This window comes from Leptonychotes weddellii, chromosome 10, assembly GCF_054177405.1.
Source record: "Leptonychotes weddellii isolate Sample4059 chromosome 10, ASM5417740v2, whole genome shotgun sequence".
NCBI classification, from domain to species: Eukaryota; Metazoa; Chordata; class Mammalia; order Carnivora; family Phocidae; genus Leptonychotes; species Leptonychotes weddellii.
The window spans coordinates 26843637-26861738 of NC_138378.1; the positions used below are offsets into that span (position 1 = coordinate 26843637).

Below are 18102 nucleotides of genomic sequence, written 5' to 3' on the forward strand. Positions count from 1 at the left end.
AGAAGCAGGCTCTTGCTGAGCAGGGAGCCCAATGCAGGGCTCGATCCCAGGACACTGGGATCATGACCTGTGCTGAAGGCAGACGCTTAACCGACCCAGCCACCCAGGTGCCCCTGAACTTGTCAGTCTTAACAAGCCCCCTGTGTGACCCATTTTACAGGAGAGACACTGAAGCAGAGAGAGGTGACATGATGCACTCTGGCCAGATGCCATAATAGGCCCTTGGCCCGCCCTGAGACCCCCGAGTAGGAGCACTCTGTGCCCACATACTCAGAGATGGGAGATAACTGGAGCAGCTCCAGATAGCTGGGAGGATTGTAGGCGCACAGTTTGGACATGGAATCCAGCTTAGAGTGGTGACTCCGGAGTCTTTTTTTTCCTGGTGGTTCTAGATTGATTCTCCTCCAAATACAATAGCGTTGGTCCAGAAAATCCATTCATTCATTCAACCACTTAGCACAGAGCCTGCCACAAAGAAATGCTCAGTGTTAGCTGCAGAATCGAAACAATGTACACACAGGGTTGTCAGCTTCTCCCTTGTGGACTTGATCCAGCTGTGTGCTGGTAAATGTTTTACCATCAACTCTGTCAGAGGGAGAAAAACCCAATCTATAGTGTTTGCCAATTTCTGTGGTGTAAATGCTTCCATTATGGCTGATTTCAAGTTGCCCATGTCCTGTCAATGAATGCAGAGTTGGGAAGAGATGCAGACTCAGCTCTTGGGGCTGGGGAGAACCACCTCCCGAACACCCGAACTGAGCCCCTGTCCTGGCTCTCAAGGCTCATATGCACGCCCGATATTTGCTTTCCCTTTTCTTAGCACCACCCTGCTGCTCCGAGTACCCACAAGCAGCCCCTAACTTTCCCGTGATTCTCATTCCTGGGCATCCAGCAGAGCGCTTCTGCTGATAGCAGGATTGCATGTGTCTGGAAATCTCTATGGTGCTGGCCGTGGGGGAGTATTCTGGACATGTCTGAGTGTCCGTCTCCCTGGGCTGGGCTGTGTCAGCTGTGTGTGAGCAAGGGTGTGTGCATGCGTGTGATTGCATGTGATGGTGCCCAGACCTGTGTCTGCCTGTGTTCTGTTAGCAAAACCTCCTGTTCGGGCCACTGGCTACAGAGACGGAGTGGGCTCTGAGCAGCCTCACCTTTGTTTGGGGGGGGGGGGGGCGCTGCCAGGCCTGCAGCTGAGGCCAATAGCGTGGATGATGACTGGCCCAGGGACACGTCGAGTGGCACCTCTCAAACTCGACTGTGCCCAGAACCCCCTAGGATCTTGTTAACATGCAAGTTCTGACGCAGTGGTTCTTGGTCCAGGCCTGAGGTTCTGCATTTCTGACAGCTCTCGGGGGCTGCAGTGCTGCTGCCTCTAGCCTGGCCCCTAGAACTTCACAGACACAAACTCAGGTTCCTCCCATCATAGAGAAGAAAATGAAAACCCATCCTCCCCTCCTCAGGCTGGCTGTTCCTCCAGCTACTACCTTCACACCAGCCCCTGAGGTCAGCCAAGCTTCTTGGAAGTGCCCGCTGCGATCTCCTCCCCTGTGCTCCCTCCTTGCCTAGGCTCCCTTGACTTCTACCCCATCTCCATCATTCTGCCGAAATGCTGGCCCTGGGCCATTAAAACAGGTGTTTCGAGGCTCATCGAATAACCTCTAAAGGCATCTAGCTTCAGGCGCATCTCTTAGATCTGAGATCTTCCCGGAACCATAGCAGGTTTCCAGTCTCCTCGGGCAGCCAGCCTTCCTCCAGCCAGCTTTCTGTGCTGGTGCTCCCTTCTTTTCCCCCACGACTCCCCGCCAGGCCTCCCGTGACCGTGACTCCCAAATGCGCCTCTCCACCTCCGCTTTCTCTCTGACCTCTGCATCATACATCATCTGGCTCCTCGGTGTGTTCTCTTGGCAGTTGCAAAACTGCACCCAGAACTCTGCCCCTTGCCCCTGCCAGCCCCACCTTCGCCAGTGTCCACCTCACTGTCCACCTCATAGCTCAAATTGGACAATGTCACCCTTGACATCTTTTTCTTCCTAAGCCCCCATATCCAATCCGGCCATCTTCTGTCAGCCCGGTTGGTTTTAACCTCTAACTTCAGAACTCCACTTCTGTCTCAAGACACACAGCCACCACCATCCTCTGTCTCCTGGAGCCCTGATAGGGCTTCTGCTTCCCTGCCGCCTGTTGTAATCTGCACCCTCCATACAGCCAGGGGGGCTTTTTAAAATGCAAGGTTAGTCATGCCCCCACCTCTGCTCTGGTACTTCAGACCTTTCCAGATCTGCTGTTGCCCTTCATATAAAACCGGATCTGAAATAGGGGCCCTAAGGGGCTCCTGGATGGCTCAGTCGTCTGCCTTTGGCTCAGGTCATGATCTCAGGGTCCTGGGGTCGAGCTCAGCAAATCGGGCTCCCTGCATAGCGGGGGGAGTCTGCTTCTCCCTGCCCCCTGCCTCTCCCCGCTGCTCGTGCTCTCGCTCTCTCTCAAATAAGTAAAATCTTCAAAAATAAAATTAAATAAATAAATAAATAAATAAGTAAATAAAAATAGGGTCCCCAGGGGCCTGCCTACAGGATCAGCCCAGCCCAGCCCAGCCCAGCCTCTCTCTCCAGCCGTACCAAGCCTTTCTGCCTGGTTGGTATCCAGCTGTGACCTTGACAGCATCGTTTGTAATCTCAAATTCACTTGGGTGATTATCTGACTATGATCAGTTTTCCCACCAGGCTGTGGGCCTCCGGGGGCAGGAGCAGTGTCTCTCTGGGTCGCTGATGTCTGCAAGCACTTGGCACGGACTGGGCGCTTGAAAACATTTAGGAGCATCCTGGTTGCAACAAAGCCACTGTTAAGTTTTTGAGACAAGCGGGGACTGTGGGACTGAACGTTAGATGAGCCTGAGGAATTACTGTTAATATTGTTACACATCAGGTCGGTGTTGTGACGATGTTTTTAAAGTCTTTCTCTGTTAGCGGGATGTACTGAAGAATTTATAGGTGAAACAACATGATGCCTGGCATTCGCTTCAAAGGGCTCCAGCCAAAAGTAAACAAATAAAATAAATAAGCATTCAGAGAGGAAACAAAAGAACAAATAAATGCCGTTCTGTTTTGTCTGTTCCTGCTCACAGCCACAGGGCCTGCAAAGATGCTGGCTGTCCCGGACATGGGCCTGCAGGGGCTGTACCTTGGTAAGACTCTCCCCTGCCCGCACCCCCCACCCCCTGCAGCCTTGGCCCTGACCCACCACCCCATTCACCCGGGCACCGCGACCCACCCCCAGTCTGCACACGGCTGCGTCTCCCAGAAGACGGTGCTGAGCGAGTGTGTCTGTGCGGGGGGCGGGGGGGGGGTTGGTGCACACAGGACTGTGTCTGTGAGTGTGTGTGTGCCCAGGACTGTGTGCATGTGCATGTCTTGAGCAGGTCTGTGTACATGGGACCTGGTATGAGCGTGCGTGTGTGTGTGTGTGTGCGCGCACGTGTGTCTGCCTGCCTGTGGGCAGGTCTCTGTGTGCAGGGCCTTGTGTGGGAGTGTGTATTGGCAGCTGGCTCTGCACGCACAGAACCCTGCATGTATACGCCCGCATCTGCCTGTGGCCGGGTCTGGGAGCTGGCTCCGCGTTCTCTGCAGGGGTGGCAGGCCGGGAGGCAGGAGGGACACTCCTCAGGAAGTCCATTAACAAAGACCTGGTGGGCTGGGCCTTCCTTCCTGCCTCCCTTCCCAGGCTCCAGCCACAGCAACTCGGGCCCTCGGGCTGGAGCTGGTGGCAGGGCCCAAGCCTGTGCCGGCTGCCTAGAAAGAAGGAGCCCTGGGAGAGCCACCCCCCTACCCTGCCCCTCCAACACCTCCAGACACACTCTGGCCTGGTCCTGGCACTTCCTTGAGTCCCCCTCATTCCTCACATATGTTCCCGCGTACCCCAAGGTCGGGGAAACTGGGACCTGTCAGGGCTCGGGGCAGGACAGCTGCTGAAGGAACACAGGCCCCGGGCCCTGGCTCAGCCTAAAGCCAGCCAGACCAGTTCGACGTGTCCGCAGGTCTTCACACCAGACCCCATCAGCCTCCTGGGCCACCTCCCTGTCCGCACACCTGAATCTCAGGGCAGCCCCAGTACCCCCGGCAGGGGCCTTAGCAGAGCCCAGTGTGGTGGTGATGAGCCACCAGCCCACACCTAGGGATGACCAGCCAGGCAGGCCCTTAAGCTGCGTGATCCTCCAAGCCAGGCTTTGGGCTGCCTTCTGGAGCTGCTCTGCTTCCTCCCAGCAAAGGTCCAGCTCAGTCCTGGGCCTGTGAGAGGGTTTCAGTGGGGCCTCCTGCCCCCAAATGCTGGCTCCAGGCTTCTGTGTGTCATGGGGAAGGGCGGCTCAGAATCCAACTTCCTAGTGTTGTGGACACCCCCCAGCTGAGGGCTGGGCTGGGAGAAGTGCTATTCCCCTTCTCGATCCCCACCACCTGGGCCTGTCCTTGGCCCTTAGTGGAGGGAGGGAGGAAGGGAGGGTGGCTCCTTTGGGTCCTGATTAGAACCATGTGGCCAAAGTCTACCAGGGAGGGGAGCAGCCCTACCTCCTGCTCAGTTCCGTCTGTAGTTCCCCACGTTTTCTGGTTTCTCTACCCTCCACCCTCACCTCCACCCCAGGAGCCCACCCACCCCATCTCTCCTGCCCTTCTCTCTCTGCACTCAGTCTCCCCCATCCCCCATAATGCTTCTCTGTCTCTCCCCTCCCCTGCTGCGTCTGAGGGATGCTGGGGAGATGAGGAGTCACCAGGTGAGGCATGGGTCACCCTTCAGGGGGAGGTCACCTCAAATTGATAACAGGCCCTCAGTCTGCCCCTGCCCCCGTCTTGTCCTTCCTCCCCTCCCCCACTAGTCCTCCTCCCCCAGCAGGGTGCCCCTTGCCTCAGCGCAGCAAGGACTGATGGAGAACCTCCCAGTGCCCAGCCACCAGCCCCTACCCTGATTGTGCCAGAGTGACTTGCCCTCTCTTTGCAGGCTCCAGCCCCGAGCGGTCCCCCGTGCCCAGCCCGCCTGGCTCCCCACGAACCCAGGAAAGCTGTGGCATCGCCCCACTCACACCCTCGCAGTCTCCAGTAAGCCTGGGAGCAGGGATCCTGGTGGTGGGAGGCTGGGTGCTATGGAGAGGGGTCGTGCTCCAGAGAACTTGGATTATGATGTGTCTGGCAGATCCCTGGCAGGGCCCGGGCTGGCCTGGGGGTGGCGCCATGCCTCTTGCCCCTGCACATTCCAGTTATGTCTCCCCCAGAAGACTTAGCCTCAGGTGACCTTGGACTGTAGGGGTAACAGTTCTACTCAGGTGACTAACGTAACTTAACACCCGAACAGCCCCGCTCCAGGATGCCATCCATGGACCAGAGCCTGCCTAGGGCAGGGAGACTTCTGAGCATGTAGTTACTTCAGGTCCTCAGAGCAGTGGGCCTCCCAGAGTTGCTCCCCCTCCTGTGGACCACAGCCCTCCCTGAATACAAGTTATATCTGGGGAAGACAAGACACATTGCTAAAAATTAGTTTGGAAACTACTAGCTTGAAGTATCCAGGATATAAACCTCCCTCAAACTCCCTGGGTCACCCCACCCAGGATGGCCTCACCCTAGTGATCCAGCCCCGGGGATCCCCTTGTTCTCAGGGAGCCCAGGCCTGGCCTGGGAGAAGGAAGGAACCACGGTGGGCCCGTGCACAGGCCTTTCTCCTCTGCCATAAAACCAACGGAGTCTGGTTGTCTCACTGTGGCCACAAAGATCTGGGGGGTCAAATATACACAGGTCCACGTGTTACTGAAGCTGCCCCGAGGAGCTGTGAGGGGGGTGGGGCTCAGGCTGGCCAGGCAGAAGGCAGGCAGAGAACCCAAAGAAGAAAGCAGGAGCTTAAGCCAAAAGCTGCAGAGGGTGACCTGAGAGGCCTTGGGATTCTGAGCAGTTGGTCGCTCTGGGGCTCAGCCTGGAGCCTGGGAAGGGGAGGGGAGCCCGGGCAGGTGACTGGGGCAGGGCCAGTCTGGACCACAGCCAGAGGAGAGGAGGGGCTCGGGCATGCAGCTGTTGGCTGCTGCCTAACTCTGGGTCTCACCCTCACAGAAGCCCGAGGTCCGGGCCCCCCAGCGTGCTCCCTTCTCCGTGGTGGTGGCCATCGACTTCGGGACCACCTCCAGTGGCTACGCCTTCAGCTTTGCCAGTGATCCTGAAGCCATCCACATGATGAGGTGAGGGTGGCTGGGCTGGGAGACGGGGGCGGGGGTCCTCACTCCCTGGGATGGGCCTGGTCTCAGAAGGACTGTCACTGAGGACACATGGAGTCTGCCCTGAGCTCCCTCCGTCCCCAACATACACGCATATTTGCACATATATGTGTTTTTTAAATAAAAGTGAGATATCCTACAACTTGCCTTACTTTAAACTTTCAACATTATTTTGTAGATGTTTCGTGTCAACACATAAAGCCACAATTTCTCTTTTTTCTTTTTTCTTTCAAATCCACCTGCTTTATTTTTTCTTTAAAAAGGAAAAAGATAAAGGAACCAAGCAAACAACAAAAGCAAGGCAGCCGCCCGGCTCCCTTGGGCTCAGGGCACGCATCTTAGTTAACAGGCCTGTTCTTCCTATCAGCTCCTATTGAAGCCACAATTTCTCTTAATAGTTGCATAGTGTCCTACGTACAGATGTGTCATGATTCGTCTATTTTTCTATTGATAGTTTTGGGAGGTTTCTTCCCCTCTAATTGTTCACTATTACAAAAAGTGCTGCAATGAATAGCCTTCCTTGAAAACCTGTGCTGGGATTTGTGTGTGGTAGACAGGCAGATTCCTAGGCTGAACACCTCAGTGAAGGACAAAAACGTGAAGGATCAGAGGGTTCGCTGAGTTAACAGGTCACACAGTTGTTAGGAAAGAGATGGGCAAAAAACCCATTCTGATGTAGTCGAGCTTTATTTGAACAGTACATTTTTTGACACTGCCCTCCAGGTCTCAAGACCCTGATCCTTTGAAGGATCAGGATTCTTAGTGAAGCTGCAGCCAGTAGGTGGAAGACCCTTCTAGAAGACCCCAAAGCTCCAACCCCGACCGGGATCGGGGAGCCGAGGGGCTTCCCAAGGCCTGGGAGGGTAGATGGCAGGGTGGATGGAGAGACAAACATAAGGGTCACTTCCCCAAAGATACAAGGGACTTCAGCTGCATAAGCATGAACTGTCCTTCCCCCTTCCCTGCTCCGTCCACATCCACATAAGGCCACAAAGGCTCTGGGCACTTACAGCCCTCTAGGAGCTCCAGGGCATCCCAGCTGGCATGCTCGTCAGCACACATGACGGAAACCATGCTGGACTCCATGCTGGGCCTGAGGACCAAGAAAGGACGCTGTCCTGTGGAGGGGACAGTCACAGGAAGTAACTGGAGGGTATCTTGGCTTCCTCCCAAACCCTCCCCACCCCTACTAGCCACCAAGACCTGCCATTTCTATCTCCCTAATATCTCTGGAACACCCAGTCACTTCTCTCCATGGCCACCACCCCTAAGTTCAGCCGCACCCTCTCTCACCTGGATGGTAGCAATATCCTCCTCTCTGGTTTTCCTTCTCCATTTTTCCTCCCCTCCAGGCTGTTGCCACATGGGGACCAGTGAACTTTCTTTCTCTTTCTTCTTTCTTTTCTTTTCTTTCTTCTTCTTCTTCTTCTTCTTCTTTTTTTTTGACTGGGCTAAGTGGCTTTATTAGTAAAAGCCAGGATTACAAAAGACTTAAGAGTTGGCACTGGGGCCCTTCTTCTTGCCAAAGGCGGGCACAGCATTAACAAACACCAGTTCTGCATCCACTGCTTGGCCTGGCCTATCTTCTTTTTCTCCTGTTTGGCCACTTTGGGTCTGCCCTCTTACTCTCCCAGCACGGCCCAGGGAGCCATGGACTTTACCTCCAAGCATGTGGATGGTTACTTCCAGAGTGGTCGGAGCCTCCACCCCACACTGGCCCTGGTAGCTTCATCGTCTAGGGGTGTGCCTGCCAGGAGCAGGGCTTGATCTCCTTGGAGTGATGCCCTCCAAGTCTGTGTGAGCCTTGATCTGGGCTATCGTGCCCTGGCCAGTCACCTCAAGGGTGTGTAGCTCCTGGGCGTGAACAGAAAGCTGCGTACCAGCAACTGAATGCCGGTAACCCCTGCTGCCACCACAAAGGTCAACCAGTGACCTTTCTAATGGCAGATGTGGTTATGATTCCTCATTCTCCTACTTAAAACCCATCAAGACAGAATTCAGATATGGCACTTGATGCTCTTCCTTAGCTGACTTTAACATTCCTGCATTTTCTCCAGCTGCACACTGAGCCAGCCTATAGCTGGTTCTCCTGGCTCTTCCACACCTCTAAACTTCTGCACATGCTGTTCCTTCTGCCTGGATTCCCAGTTCCTTCCCCTAAAGGCTGCAGGGATGAGCTTGGCCTAGAGGGGTCAGGGCATCAGAGAAGGCAGAGGAAGGGGAGAAAGAAGTTGCCAGGCCAATGAACTAGACAAGGAGTTCTGGGTGGAATTCCAGATGGCACCTGCAGATGGGGAGGTTTGGAATCTCATTCAGGTTTTGGGGTCCTGCTGGAGGTGCAGTCAACTGGGTGTAGCTGCCAAGGTGGGTTAGATAGGAATGATCGATGCCTTGAAGGAGCTTGGCGGTGGAAGATAGCCTAGAGGAAGGCAAACCGTCTGGCTGGGAGAAAGCCTCTGCGAGGGTCCTCTAGGGATACATCAGGAGGCCAGACCCAGGCAGGTGGATGATGGCTTGCTGCTGCTTAAGAGTACAGGGAGGCGAAGTCCAACGGTATACCTCATGGGAGGAAGCAGGAGCTGAGGATGTTGATGGGTCCAGTGGCCCCATGGATAGGCAGGATCCAATGAGCAGCATTTATGGAGATTTAAGGGGATGCCAAGCACGATCTTCACAAGACCCCTAAGAGGTAGGTACTATTATTATTTCCATATTACATGTAGGAAAGCTAGGTGGCCTGCCCAAGATCACACAGCTGATCCCGGAGCCCGATACCCAACCCCACGAAGGGAGGGTTTCGCCGACCACACTGACAGCCCTGTGCCTCCACAGGAAATGGGAGGGCGGGGACCCAGGAGTGGCCCACCAGAAGACCCCCACCTGCCTGCTTTTGACCCCGGAGGGCGCCTTTCACAGTTTTGGCTACACCGCCCGCGATTACTACCACGATCTGGACCCTGAGGAGGCGCGGGACTGGCTCTACTTCGAGAAGTTCAAAATGAAGATCCACAGCACCACTGTAAGGCACATTCTGGCTCCGGGCCGCTCCAGCCAGGGGGGCGGGGCCAGGAGTGGAAAGGGAGGGGCTCACGGAGGGGGAGCAAAGGTAAAAGGTGAGGAGAGGCTGAGGGGGCGGGGCTAGGGGGTGAGGCCAGGATTAGAGGAGAGGCGGGGCTGACGAGAGGGGCTGGGGACAGAACTAATGTGGGATTAGCGAGGACACTCCAGAGGCGAAGCAGCAGGAAATGGGGTGATTTTCAGAGAGGGGTCGTCAGGAAGTGGGGGCAGAGCTATGGCCTTCTGCAGAATTGCCTATGACCCTGCCAGGATCTCACCCTGAAGACCCAGCTAGAGGCTGTAAATGGAAAGAAAATGCCTGCCCTGGAGGTGTTCGCCCATGCCCTGCGCTTCTTCAAGGAGCATGCCCTTCAGGTGCGCTGCGGCCCGGGGCAGGGACCCCCAGGTCCATCGTCTCCTCTCAGCCTATCCAGCAGGGGTCAGAAATCATCTTCTCCAGCCCCTGCCTTCCCATTGGATGGAGCCTGCATGGGACATACAGGTGTTGGGGGGGGGGGCGTTAGGAATTCCTCCCACTCAGCTGGGAAGTCCTTCCTGAGGCTTGATTAGCAACTCCAGCTCCCATAAATAGAAGGCTGAAGATACCTCACCCCCAACCCAAGCCAGCCTACCCCTTGCTGCCCCCTCCTGCTGCAGGAGCTGAGGGAGCAGTGCCCATCGCTGCCAGAGAAGGACACTGTGCGCTGGGTGTTGACGGTGCCCGCCATCTGGAAACAGCCTGCCAAGCAGTTCATGCGTGAGGCTGCCTACTTGGTGAGGACGGGCAGACAGAGCAGGGGGCGTCACTCAGGAGGGCTCCAGGGAGGACCCCAAGACCCTCCTTTACCCACCACCCTTGGGACCAGTCATTGCGTAAAGACCTGCGGCCTTCCCCTGCTGGGCATTTTGGAGGGTAGTTGCCACCAGGAGAGGGTGCGAGCCTGCTGAACAGAGAGCAGAGGGGATGAGAGGCACAGCCCAGGCCAGCCTAGCCGGTGTCTTAAGTCAGGTTTCCTAGAAGCAGAGCGCAAGATAAGGATTCTTGTGCATGCAGCGTATTGAAGAAGGGCTCTCAGGAGAAAGAGTGAGGGAAATGGGCAGGAGAAAGAGCTGAGCAGGAACGTGGTCTCAGCTGGAGTCTAGCCTCAGCCTGATCCCGTGGAGAGGACTGGAGGAAGAGCTGTACCCAGCAGTTGACCACAGTGAGGCAAGGCGTTTGGCTTTTTCTGGATCCGTATCAGCCTGTCATTGGTTCCCGGGGGTGTGGGGGAAACTTCTCCAAGTGAGGTGGTTTCCATTCAGCTGAGGGCAGTTCTCCAGAGAAGGGGGCAGCTGGGAGCCAACACACAGTAGCTGGGCAGGGCACCAAGAACATCCGCTTCAGCCAGCACCAGTATTTTCCAGGGACTCCGCCACCACCGAGCCCCAACCACTGTCAGTCTTTGAGCAGGAGAAACAGGGCGATGAAATTATGAAGGGAGGTGATTTGGACCAATGCTTGCTGGGCTTCCTACCGTAAGAGATGCCCAAAGGTCTGGAGAATGGGGGGGCGCACAACTCAAGTCCCCCCACCTCTAGTGAGATGGGGGGAAGGGGAGCACAGCCTCCCAGAGAAGACTCATGGCTTGGTCCTCCCCCTGGGGCCTTGGGGGACACCCGAGGACCTCCAAAAGGCCTGCCGGTGCACCCCCTGGAAGATACCAGAGCCCCCAACCCCCACACACCTGTGGGCCAGGCATGCCTCAGGTGCCATGTCTGTGGGTGCCTACGCTTGTCACCGGAAGGAGCTAACCCTGAGGTAGTGGGCATCCCCCCTGCAGAGACCAGGATGAAAGCAAGGCTGTGCCCAGCCAGAATAAACAAACCCCCCCCCCCCCCGCAGTGCCCCCTGCCGGTTTATCTAACCTGCTTCCTCCCACACTGGTCCCAGGCTGCCAGTTCAGGAAGGGCTGGCCCTGGGCGGGAAGTCTCCATACCCACCCATCCCCAACCCCCACCTGCACAGAATCCAGGGAATCCCACAAAACCATAAAATACTTCCCACAGGGGGAGGGATCCCCTGTCCTGATACAGGAAGTAACAGATCCCAGGTGTTTTTCTCCCCGCAACTGGCCTGGCCTGGTGTCTGCAATTTCACTGTTTGTCTCTTGGTGCCTATATCCGATTCTTGGGGAACAAAGTTCTCCTGAGAGTGGGGAGTGTGGCTATTGTCTGACACCAGCCTGGTGAAGGAAGAGGGTTCAGTGAGCCAAAGGGGACCTCCCCACGCACACACCATCTGCTCTAATTGGTGATCTGGCCATTACACCCCGTACACACTGTGCTAGAGTCTGGGCTAACACCCTCAGCCGGTGCGCAGCTAGCCAGCCCTGCACCTGTGAAGGGGACCTTGCCAGAGCCTGGGCCACCCTGGGCAGCTTGGAGGGGCAGATCCCAGGTGCTCTAGGTTTTCACTGTCTAGTCTCTTCCTGCTGGGCAACCCCATGGTATTCTTGGCTGTGGCCGTGCCCCTCCCCAGGCTAGTCACGGGGTAGCTATGAGGGAGCTCCAAATTTGTGCAGCATGGAGGGGCCTGAGAGGCCTACCATGGCTGGGGTGTGATGGGGAGGAGGTGGGGAGCCCCCCAGGCCCTGGCTGCCTGCCCGGAGGTGCCATCTGAGGTGTGACACTTGGCCCATGGAGCTCCCTGGCCCTGCCCACCACCTATCCCCAGGCTGGCCTGGTGTCCAGGGAGGACGCAGAGCAACTCCTCATCGCCCTGGAGCCAGAGGCCGCCTCTGTCTACTGCCGCAAGCTGCGTCTACACCAGCTCTTGGACCTAAGCAGCCGGGCTCCAGGCAGTGGACGCCTGGGTGAGCGCCGCTCCATCGATTCCAGCTTCCGGCAGGGTGAGCTGCCCCAAGGGGCACTACCCAGTGGTATGACATTTGCCCTGGGAGGGTCAGAGGGTCACTGAGGCCAGAGGCTCGGCCATGTCCGACATCAAGAGGAGACAACCCCCTGCCCCACTCCAGCCCAATCTGAGAGGGCAGAAACATCTCTGGTGGACTTCAGGCTGAGGGAGGAGGCACGGCCCTGAGCTGGGGGAGCCCAATCTGAGGACAGAGATCTCACCTTGCCCTAGGAGATCATTGTCTGAGGAAGGTAGGACTCAGCCCCAGTCCTCAATCTGAAGGTAGGGGAAACAACCTGTCCCGAGGGGAGGTGCTGACAAGGGAGGAAGTCAGCCCCCACTCTGAACCAAGGTGGTCTTCCAAGAGTTTTCTCTTCAGCAGCCCCTGAATCAGCCACCTCTCCCATCCTGGTACATAGCTGTCATCCCCATTCCCCCCACAATAGCCCCAAGTTCCTGCTACCAAGCTCAAGCCCCAGTACCAGGACTGGGCACTGAGACAGCTGTGGTCAGTCTTAGTCACTCTCCCAGATGCTGTCTCCCATGACTAGAAGAGGTCCCAAGTCCTGGGCTCCCCTGGATCCCCCAGGAACTCCTCCCCCAGCCAAACTGTCCTAACCCCAATTTTGCCCTGCCATGAGCCAGCCTGCATTAAGGGAATGTCCTGCAGCCAGAAATACTTCCCCTCAGCTGTTGGTCCCAACACTGGAGCGTACCCCATTGGGTTCTTCCAGACCCTTTGAGGTTCAGCACTGCCTTCTCCTAGTTAGAGTAGAGCAAGAGTTTCAGGAGAACTGGCTGGTCCAGATGCTCATGGAGGGTGCTGGTGAGGGGGGTGCCGAGCGTTCTAGCAGAGGCACCTCCTTCTAACCCCACTGTCCTGCTGTCCCTCGACCCCCAGCCCGCGAGCAGCTACGCCGGTCCCGCCACAGCCGCACGTTCCTGGTGGAGTCTGGCGTCGGAGAGCTGTGGGCAGAGATGCAAGCAGGTGGGGAAGGAGGGACAGAGGGGCGTTTCTCGGGTCCTGCGGGGAACGTACACTGATAGGGGGCAAGGGAACATTCGCGAAGTGGGCTCTAGCCCCTAGAAACCCCGCCCTTACTCCTCCATCAGCTGCACCTAACCTGGCAGTCACGATCACCTGCACCCCCACACCACTCAGCCGCGCCCCTGACTCCCACTTCTCCTGGGGATTCTCCACGGATGAAGTTGCAGAGTCCTGGAAACACTTTCCCCCAAAACCTTGCGTCCCTACCCGGTAGCCTAAGGTTTAAGCACTTGGAAGCCCCTTACAGCTACTCCCACCCCCATCCTCCCCGCAGGCAAGGCTCGGGTCTGGGGCAGGGCTGGGGGCTGGGTGAATCTGGAAGGGAAGCAGAGCTGAGGGTGCAAAGCGGGCCAAGAGTGCGTGCTCACGCTCGCCGCCGCAGGAGACCGCTACGTGGTGGCAGACTGCGGAGGAGGCACTGTGGACCTGACCGTGCACCAGCTGGAGCAGCCGCATGGCACCCTCAAGGAACTGTACAAGGCATCTGGTGAGTAGCCCGCCAGGCAACACCCTTGGTACCGAGCGCGCCCGGGCCCCGCCAACGCCCCCTGGCGGCAGATTCTGCACTGACTCCCCCTCTATCCCCTGCCCGACCCCAGGCGGCCCCTATGGCGCGGTGGGCGTGGACCTGGCCTTTGAGCAGCTGCTGGGCCGCATCTTCGGCGAGGACTTCATCACCACCTTCAAAAGGCAACGGCCGGCAGCCTGGGTGGATCTGACCATCGCCTTCGAGGCCCGCAAACGCACGGCGGGCCCGCACCGCGCAGGGGCGCTCAACATCTCGCTGCCTTTCTCCTTCATCGACTTCTACCGCAAACAGCGAGGCCACAACGTGGAGACAGCCCTGCGCCGGAGCAGGTGGGTCCGGGGACTCAAGCAGGGTTTGCGGATGGGGAAAGCCCCTGCAAGGGAGCATGTGGGCCCCAGAGTCTGCCCCACCTGCCCCGTGCACATTTCTTGCCAGCCGACAGTAGGAGAGGGGCATGAGCATCCCAGCTAGAATCCGCGGCCGGAACTGGGGGAAGGGCCGACATCTTTCTCCTCCCCGCACCGCGGCAGCCTCCCCACCCCACCCCACCCCACCCCGCCACACACACGCCCTGTGCCAGCCAGTGTGCCTTGGCTCTTCTGCCCAGAGACAAAGGGAGGCTCCTCTCCTGGGGCTTCATGCCTGGAACTGGAGCAGGCAGGCACCTAAAGCCCCTGAGGGAGTGGGGCTGGGAGAACGCACAATATGCAGTCAGTGCCCAGGCCCACCGGCCTGGAGCAGGGGTAGAACCCCAGACCCCACCGATAAGCCTGTGCCCCCTTCACCAACAGCGTGAACTTCGTGAAGTGGTCCTCGCAGGGGATGCTCAGGATGTCTTGCGAGGCCATGAACGAGCTCTTTCAGCCCACGGTCAGTGGGATCATCCAGCACATAGGTGAGTGCCTGAGCTTGAGTCCTCCACTGACCCCCACATTCACACTCAGATGCAGGAATGATTCCTCCCCATTAGTGCCTGGAAGCCTCCACCCATCCATACACTGGAATGAGACCCAGAATCACCTGAAACACCTGGAGGACACAGTGTCGTGGGTATTAAGAACTCGGAGGGATGATGTGTATAGTCTCTCTTCTGACTGAAAGAACCCCTGATGCCTCGGTTTCCTTATTTATAAAATGGGGTGATAGTATTGGGTCCCCAAAACTGTCATCCCAGGGAGCTGAAATACTAGAGATGTGCACAGTCGGCAGGAGGCACTCAGTACATGAAAATGCATATCCTTATCGCGCCCTCCACGTCGTGGTGCGAGAGGAAAGGGGGTAGAGTGCAGGGGAAGCAGAGCCCGTGAAGACTGCCGAAGCACTCTATGAAAACTCTCGGTGTTTTTCTTCCTCCGAACCCGGCTACCGTTTTAGGGTGACGGAACCAGTTTCTAGTTGCCAGCTGGGTACAGGATGGCGGAGGGGAGGTGCCTGTGGCCGCAGGGCGGCGGCCTCGGAGGCCTGTGCGCTCTCTCACCTCGCGTTCCCTTCTCCCCCCCCCCACCCCGCCCCTTCCCGCAGAGGCGCTGCTGGCGCGGCCCGAGGTGCAGGGCGTGAAGCTGCTCTTCCTGGTGGGCGGCTTTGCGGAGTCGGCCGTGCTGCAGCACGCGGTGCAGGCGGCGCTGGGCGCCCGCGGCCTGCGCGTGGTGGTCCCGCACGACGTGGGCCTCACCATCCTCAAGGGCGCGGTGCTGTTCGGGCAGGCGCCGGGCGTGGTGCGCGTGCGCCGCTCGCCGCTCACCTACGGCGTGGGCGTGCTCAACCGCTTCGTGGCCGGGCGCCACCCGCCTGAGAAACTGCTGGTCCGCGACGGCCGCCGCTGGTGCACCGACGTCTTCGAGCGCTTCGTGGCCGCCGAGCAGTCGGTGGCCCTGGGCGAGGAGGTGCGGCGCAGCTACTGCCCGGCGCGGCCGGGCCAGCGGCGCGTGCTCATCAACCTGTACTGCTGCGCCGCCGAGGACGCGCGCTTCATCACCGACCCGGGCGTGCGCAAGTGCGGCGCGCTCAGCCTCGAGCTGGAGCCCTCCGACGGCGCGTCCCCCGGCCGCCGCGAGATCCGCGCCGCCATGCAGTTTGGCGACACCGAGATCAAGGTCACCGCCGTCGACGTCAGCACAAATCGCTCCGTGCGCGCCGCCATAGACTTTCTTTCCAACTGAGCGCGCGGGCGCCGTGCCAGCCCCATCCCCACCCCGTGCCAGGCCCCGCCCTGTTGCGGTCGAAGGGTTGGGGTGACGGGGGAGTCTGGGGCGCTGGCTCGCGTGGACCGAGCTGCTGGTTCTGAAGTCAGCGCCTCTTCCCCCGCCCTCCTGTCCGGTGAGATGAGGTCGCAGGATGGGTAGGGACAAACTCTCGCTTTGGAATTGGGCCCGGGTCGGCTGACTGGAAGGCCGAAGAGCCCTGCCAAGGGCTGAGATCAAAGAGTCAGAAGAGGTTCCTAAGACGGTGCGCCCACAAGGGGGCACGTGACCCCGAAGGCAGATTGCAGCAGCAGACCAAGCCCTGGCCTGAACTGGGGGGTGGGGGGTGGGAAGTGGAGGCAGCTGGGAGAGGCGGCGCAGGGCCGCTGCAGGAGGGGCAGCAGGAGGACAGAGGATGTGCAGGGCTTGGGCCTGAAGGGCCCAGTACATGGATTGATAGGCTCAGCCAGCACAGGGCGCTGGGCAGAGAGGCCCTGTGGTGCAGAAAAATGGCTGGAGGCTAGCACAAGCAGCACAGGGGTACAGGACCTTCCTGGGTGTGGTACTGACCATCCAGGTATGACTGTTAATTTTTAAACTTTCTCAATTAACAGGCTAAAAAGGAGGATGCAGGATGAAGGCACTTATGAGAGGATGTAGGGGGAGCTTGCTGGGGGGGGCCTTCCTTTCAGGACAGATAATTCATCTGAAGAAGCCCATGAATGACCCACGTGCACCCTATCCCAGCCACCGAAGGGCAGTGGGGGTTGGGGGGGCTGTCGAGAGACAGAAGGAGAACGAAGGGCTGATCCTGGATCTGCCATCAACTCACTATGCCATTGGGACATTCCCTGCCCACCCCTGACCTGCAACTGCCCCACCTGCCTGAGAACCCTAAGGTGACAATAAAGCATTTGTGCCTAAGGTGAAGGTATAGCCTGCTGGTACATCACAAAGGGGACCCCAACAGAGTAGTGGAGGCGGGGCTGGGTTCAAAAAAGGGAGAGTGCTTTCAGCTCTGCGCAGAGCTGGGAACTGACCAGGAGGGGGTGCTGCTCTCTCTGTCAAACATCCCAAACAGACCTCACTCCCTAAGACTTCCCATCTGGCCTAGGCAGAAGGCCCTCCCCATCCCAACTCGTCAACTATTCCCAGGCCTAAAATACCAAGCGTGCATACTTCTTTGGGGGCCAGGTGCTAGAATACCATCGAGTGCCCCTTCCTCGTAAAAGAATGATACAATCCAAAATTGTTCCTTAGCCCATCTGCGGAGGATTGGGTGTTCTCAGAGCCCTGGAGAACAAACACTGGCTGGCCTCTGGTATCCACTGAAAGTTTTATTTCTTTAGGGTTTTATCCCAATCAGTCCTTTAAAAACCAAGTAACACAGACCTGGGGGTTAGGGCTTGGGGCTGTGCCTCCCTCCTCCTGAGCGCGGACAGCAGGAGGAAAGAGGGAGGGGGCACGGCAAAAGCCAGAGAGCTGCAGCAGTAACGGGAGTGATGGCGACGTCACCTAGCCAGCTGTCTCCTCTCCCAAGCCCTGGCTAGAGCCCCTATGGCTTGGGGTGGGGGGAGGGCAGAACTCACTCCAGGCGTACCCCTCCCTCAGATAGCCTCCCTGGGAGCTCAACCCATTTCTTCCAGCAGGAGACTGAGGCTCATGGAGAGGAGGAAGTGGGACAGGAGGACACAGGAGAGGCAGGGAGGTGGCACAATGAAGGCAGAGGTGAGAAGCCCCTGGACACCCCACCCCTGCCTCCCCACCCCGGGGAGGGGCGAGGAAGCCACACCGTCACATAGCATTCGGGGAGATGAGGTGGGGTTTAAGGCTGTGGGGCCCCAAGGCGTGCAGGGCCGCAGGCCTCAGTCGAAGCCGTGCCAGTCGCTGTGCTCTGAGTCGTATTCTAGCTCAGCACCCACGCACTTGACCCCATCAAGCAGCATGGGTGTGCCGTGGTGTCGGTCTGCAAGGTAGGTGACAAATGAGGATGCCAGGCTGGCCCCTGGCCCCACCCACTCTTAGGAGACATCCCCCCCCCACCCACCCTCCCTCTGGGCCCTGCTAGGGGGCTGGGGAGAAGGCACCTGGGAACCCCGGGCCAAGGCAAGGACCCCTCTTCCAGACAGGGAGGGCAAAAACCCGGTGCGGCCAAGC

The 18102-nt window shown here is 58.2% G+C and overlaps 2 protein-coding genes and 1 pseudogene across 4 annotated transcripts in view; 1 reads left to right on the forward strand and 2 right to left on the reverse strand.

The window, feature by feature from the left end:
* The window catches only part of HSPA12B (heat shock protein family A (Hsp70) member 12B), a 17880-nt gene extending 1005 nt beyond the window's left edge, over window positions 1–16875 (forward strand). The window contains exons 2-13 of one of the 3 annotated variants that reach the window (XM_006742596.3): window positions 3119–3178; window positions 4981–5078; window positions 6078–6202; window positions 9071–9257; window positions 9566–9670; window positions 9953–10069; window positions 12009–12183; window positions 13090–13176; window positions 13619–13723; window positions 13836–14094; window positions 14557–14660; window positions 15287–16875. In XM_006742596.3, the coding sequence (XP_006742659.1) occupies window positions 3136–3178; window positions 4981–5078; window positions 6078–6202; window positions 9071–9257; window positions 9566–9670; window positions 9953–10069; window positions 12009–12183; window positions 13090–13176; window positions 13619–13723; window positions 13836–14094; window positions 14557–14660; window positions 15287–15924 (2043 nt within the window). In that variant the 5' untranslated portion in view covers window positions 3119–3135 and the 3' untranslated portion in view covers window positions 15925–16875. Of the gene's footprint in view, window positions 1–3118; window positions 3179–3230; window positions 4757–4980; window positions 5079–6077; window positions 6203–9070; window positions 9258–9565; window positions 9671–9952; window positions 10070–12008; window positions 12184–13089; window positions 13177–13618; window positions 13724–13835; window positions 14095–14556; window positions 14661–15286 lie in introns of those variants that run through there. The other 2 variants (XM_081833151.1, XM_081833152.1) reach the window with 2 other exon arrangements.
* LOC115944061 (ubiquitin-like FUBI-ribosomal protein eS30 fusion protein pseudogene) lies at window positions 6907–8182 on the reverse strand (annotated as a pseudogene).
* A 389-nt stretch (window positions 16876–17264) lies between the features above and the next one.
* ADISSP (adipose secreted signaling protein) overlaps window positions 17265–18102 on the reverse strand; it is a 13159-nt gene continuing 12321 nt past the window's right edge. The window contains exon 6 of the mRNA XM_081833158.1: window positions 17265–17911. Within this exon, the coding sequence (XP_081689284.1) occupies window positions 17811–17911 (101 nt within the window). The 3' untranslated portion in view covers window positions 17265–17810. The remainder of the gene's footprint in view (window positions 17912–18102) is intronic.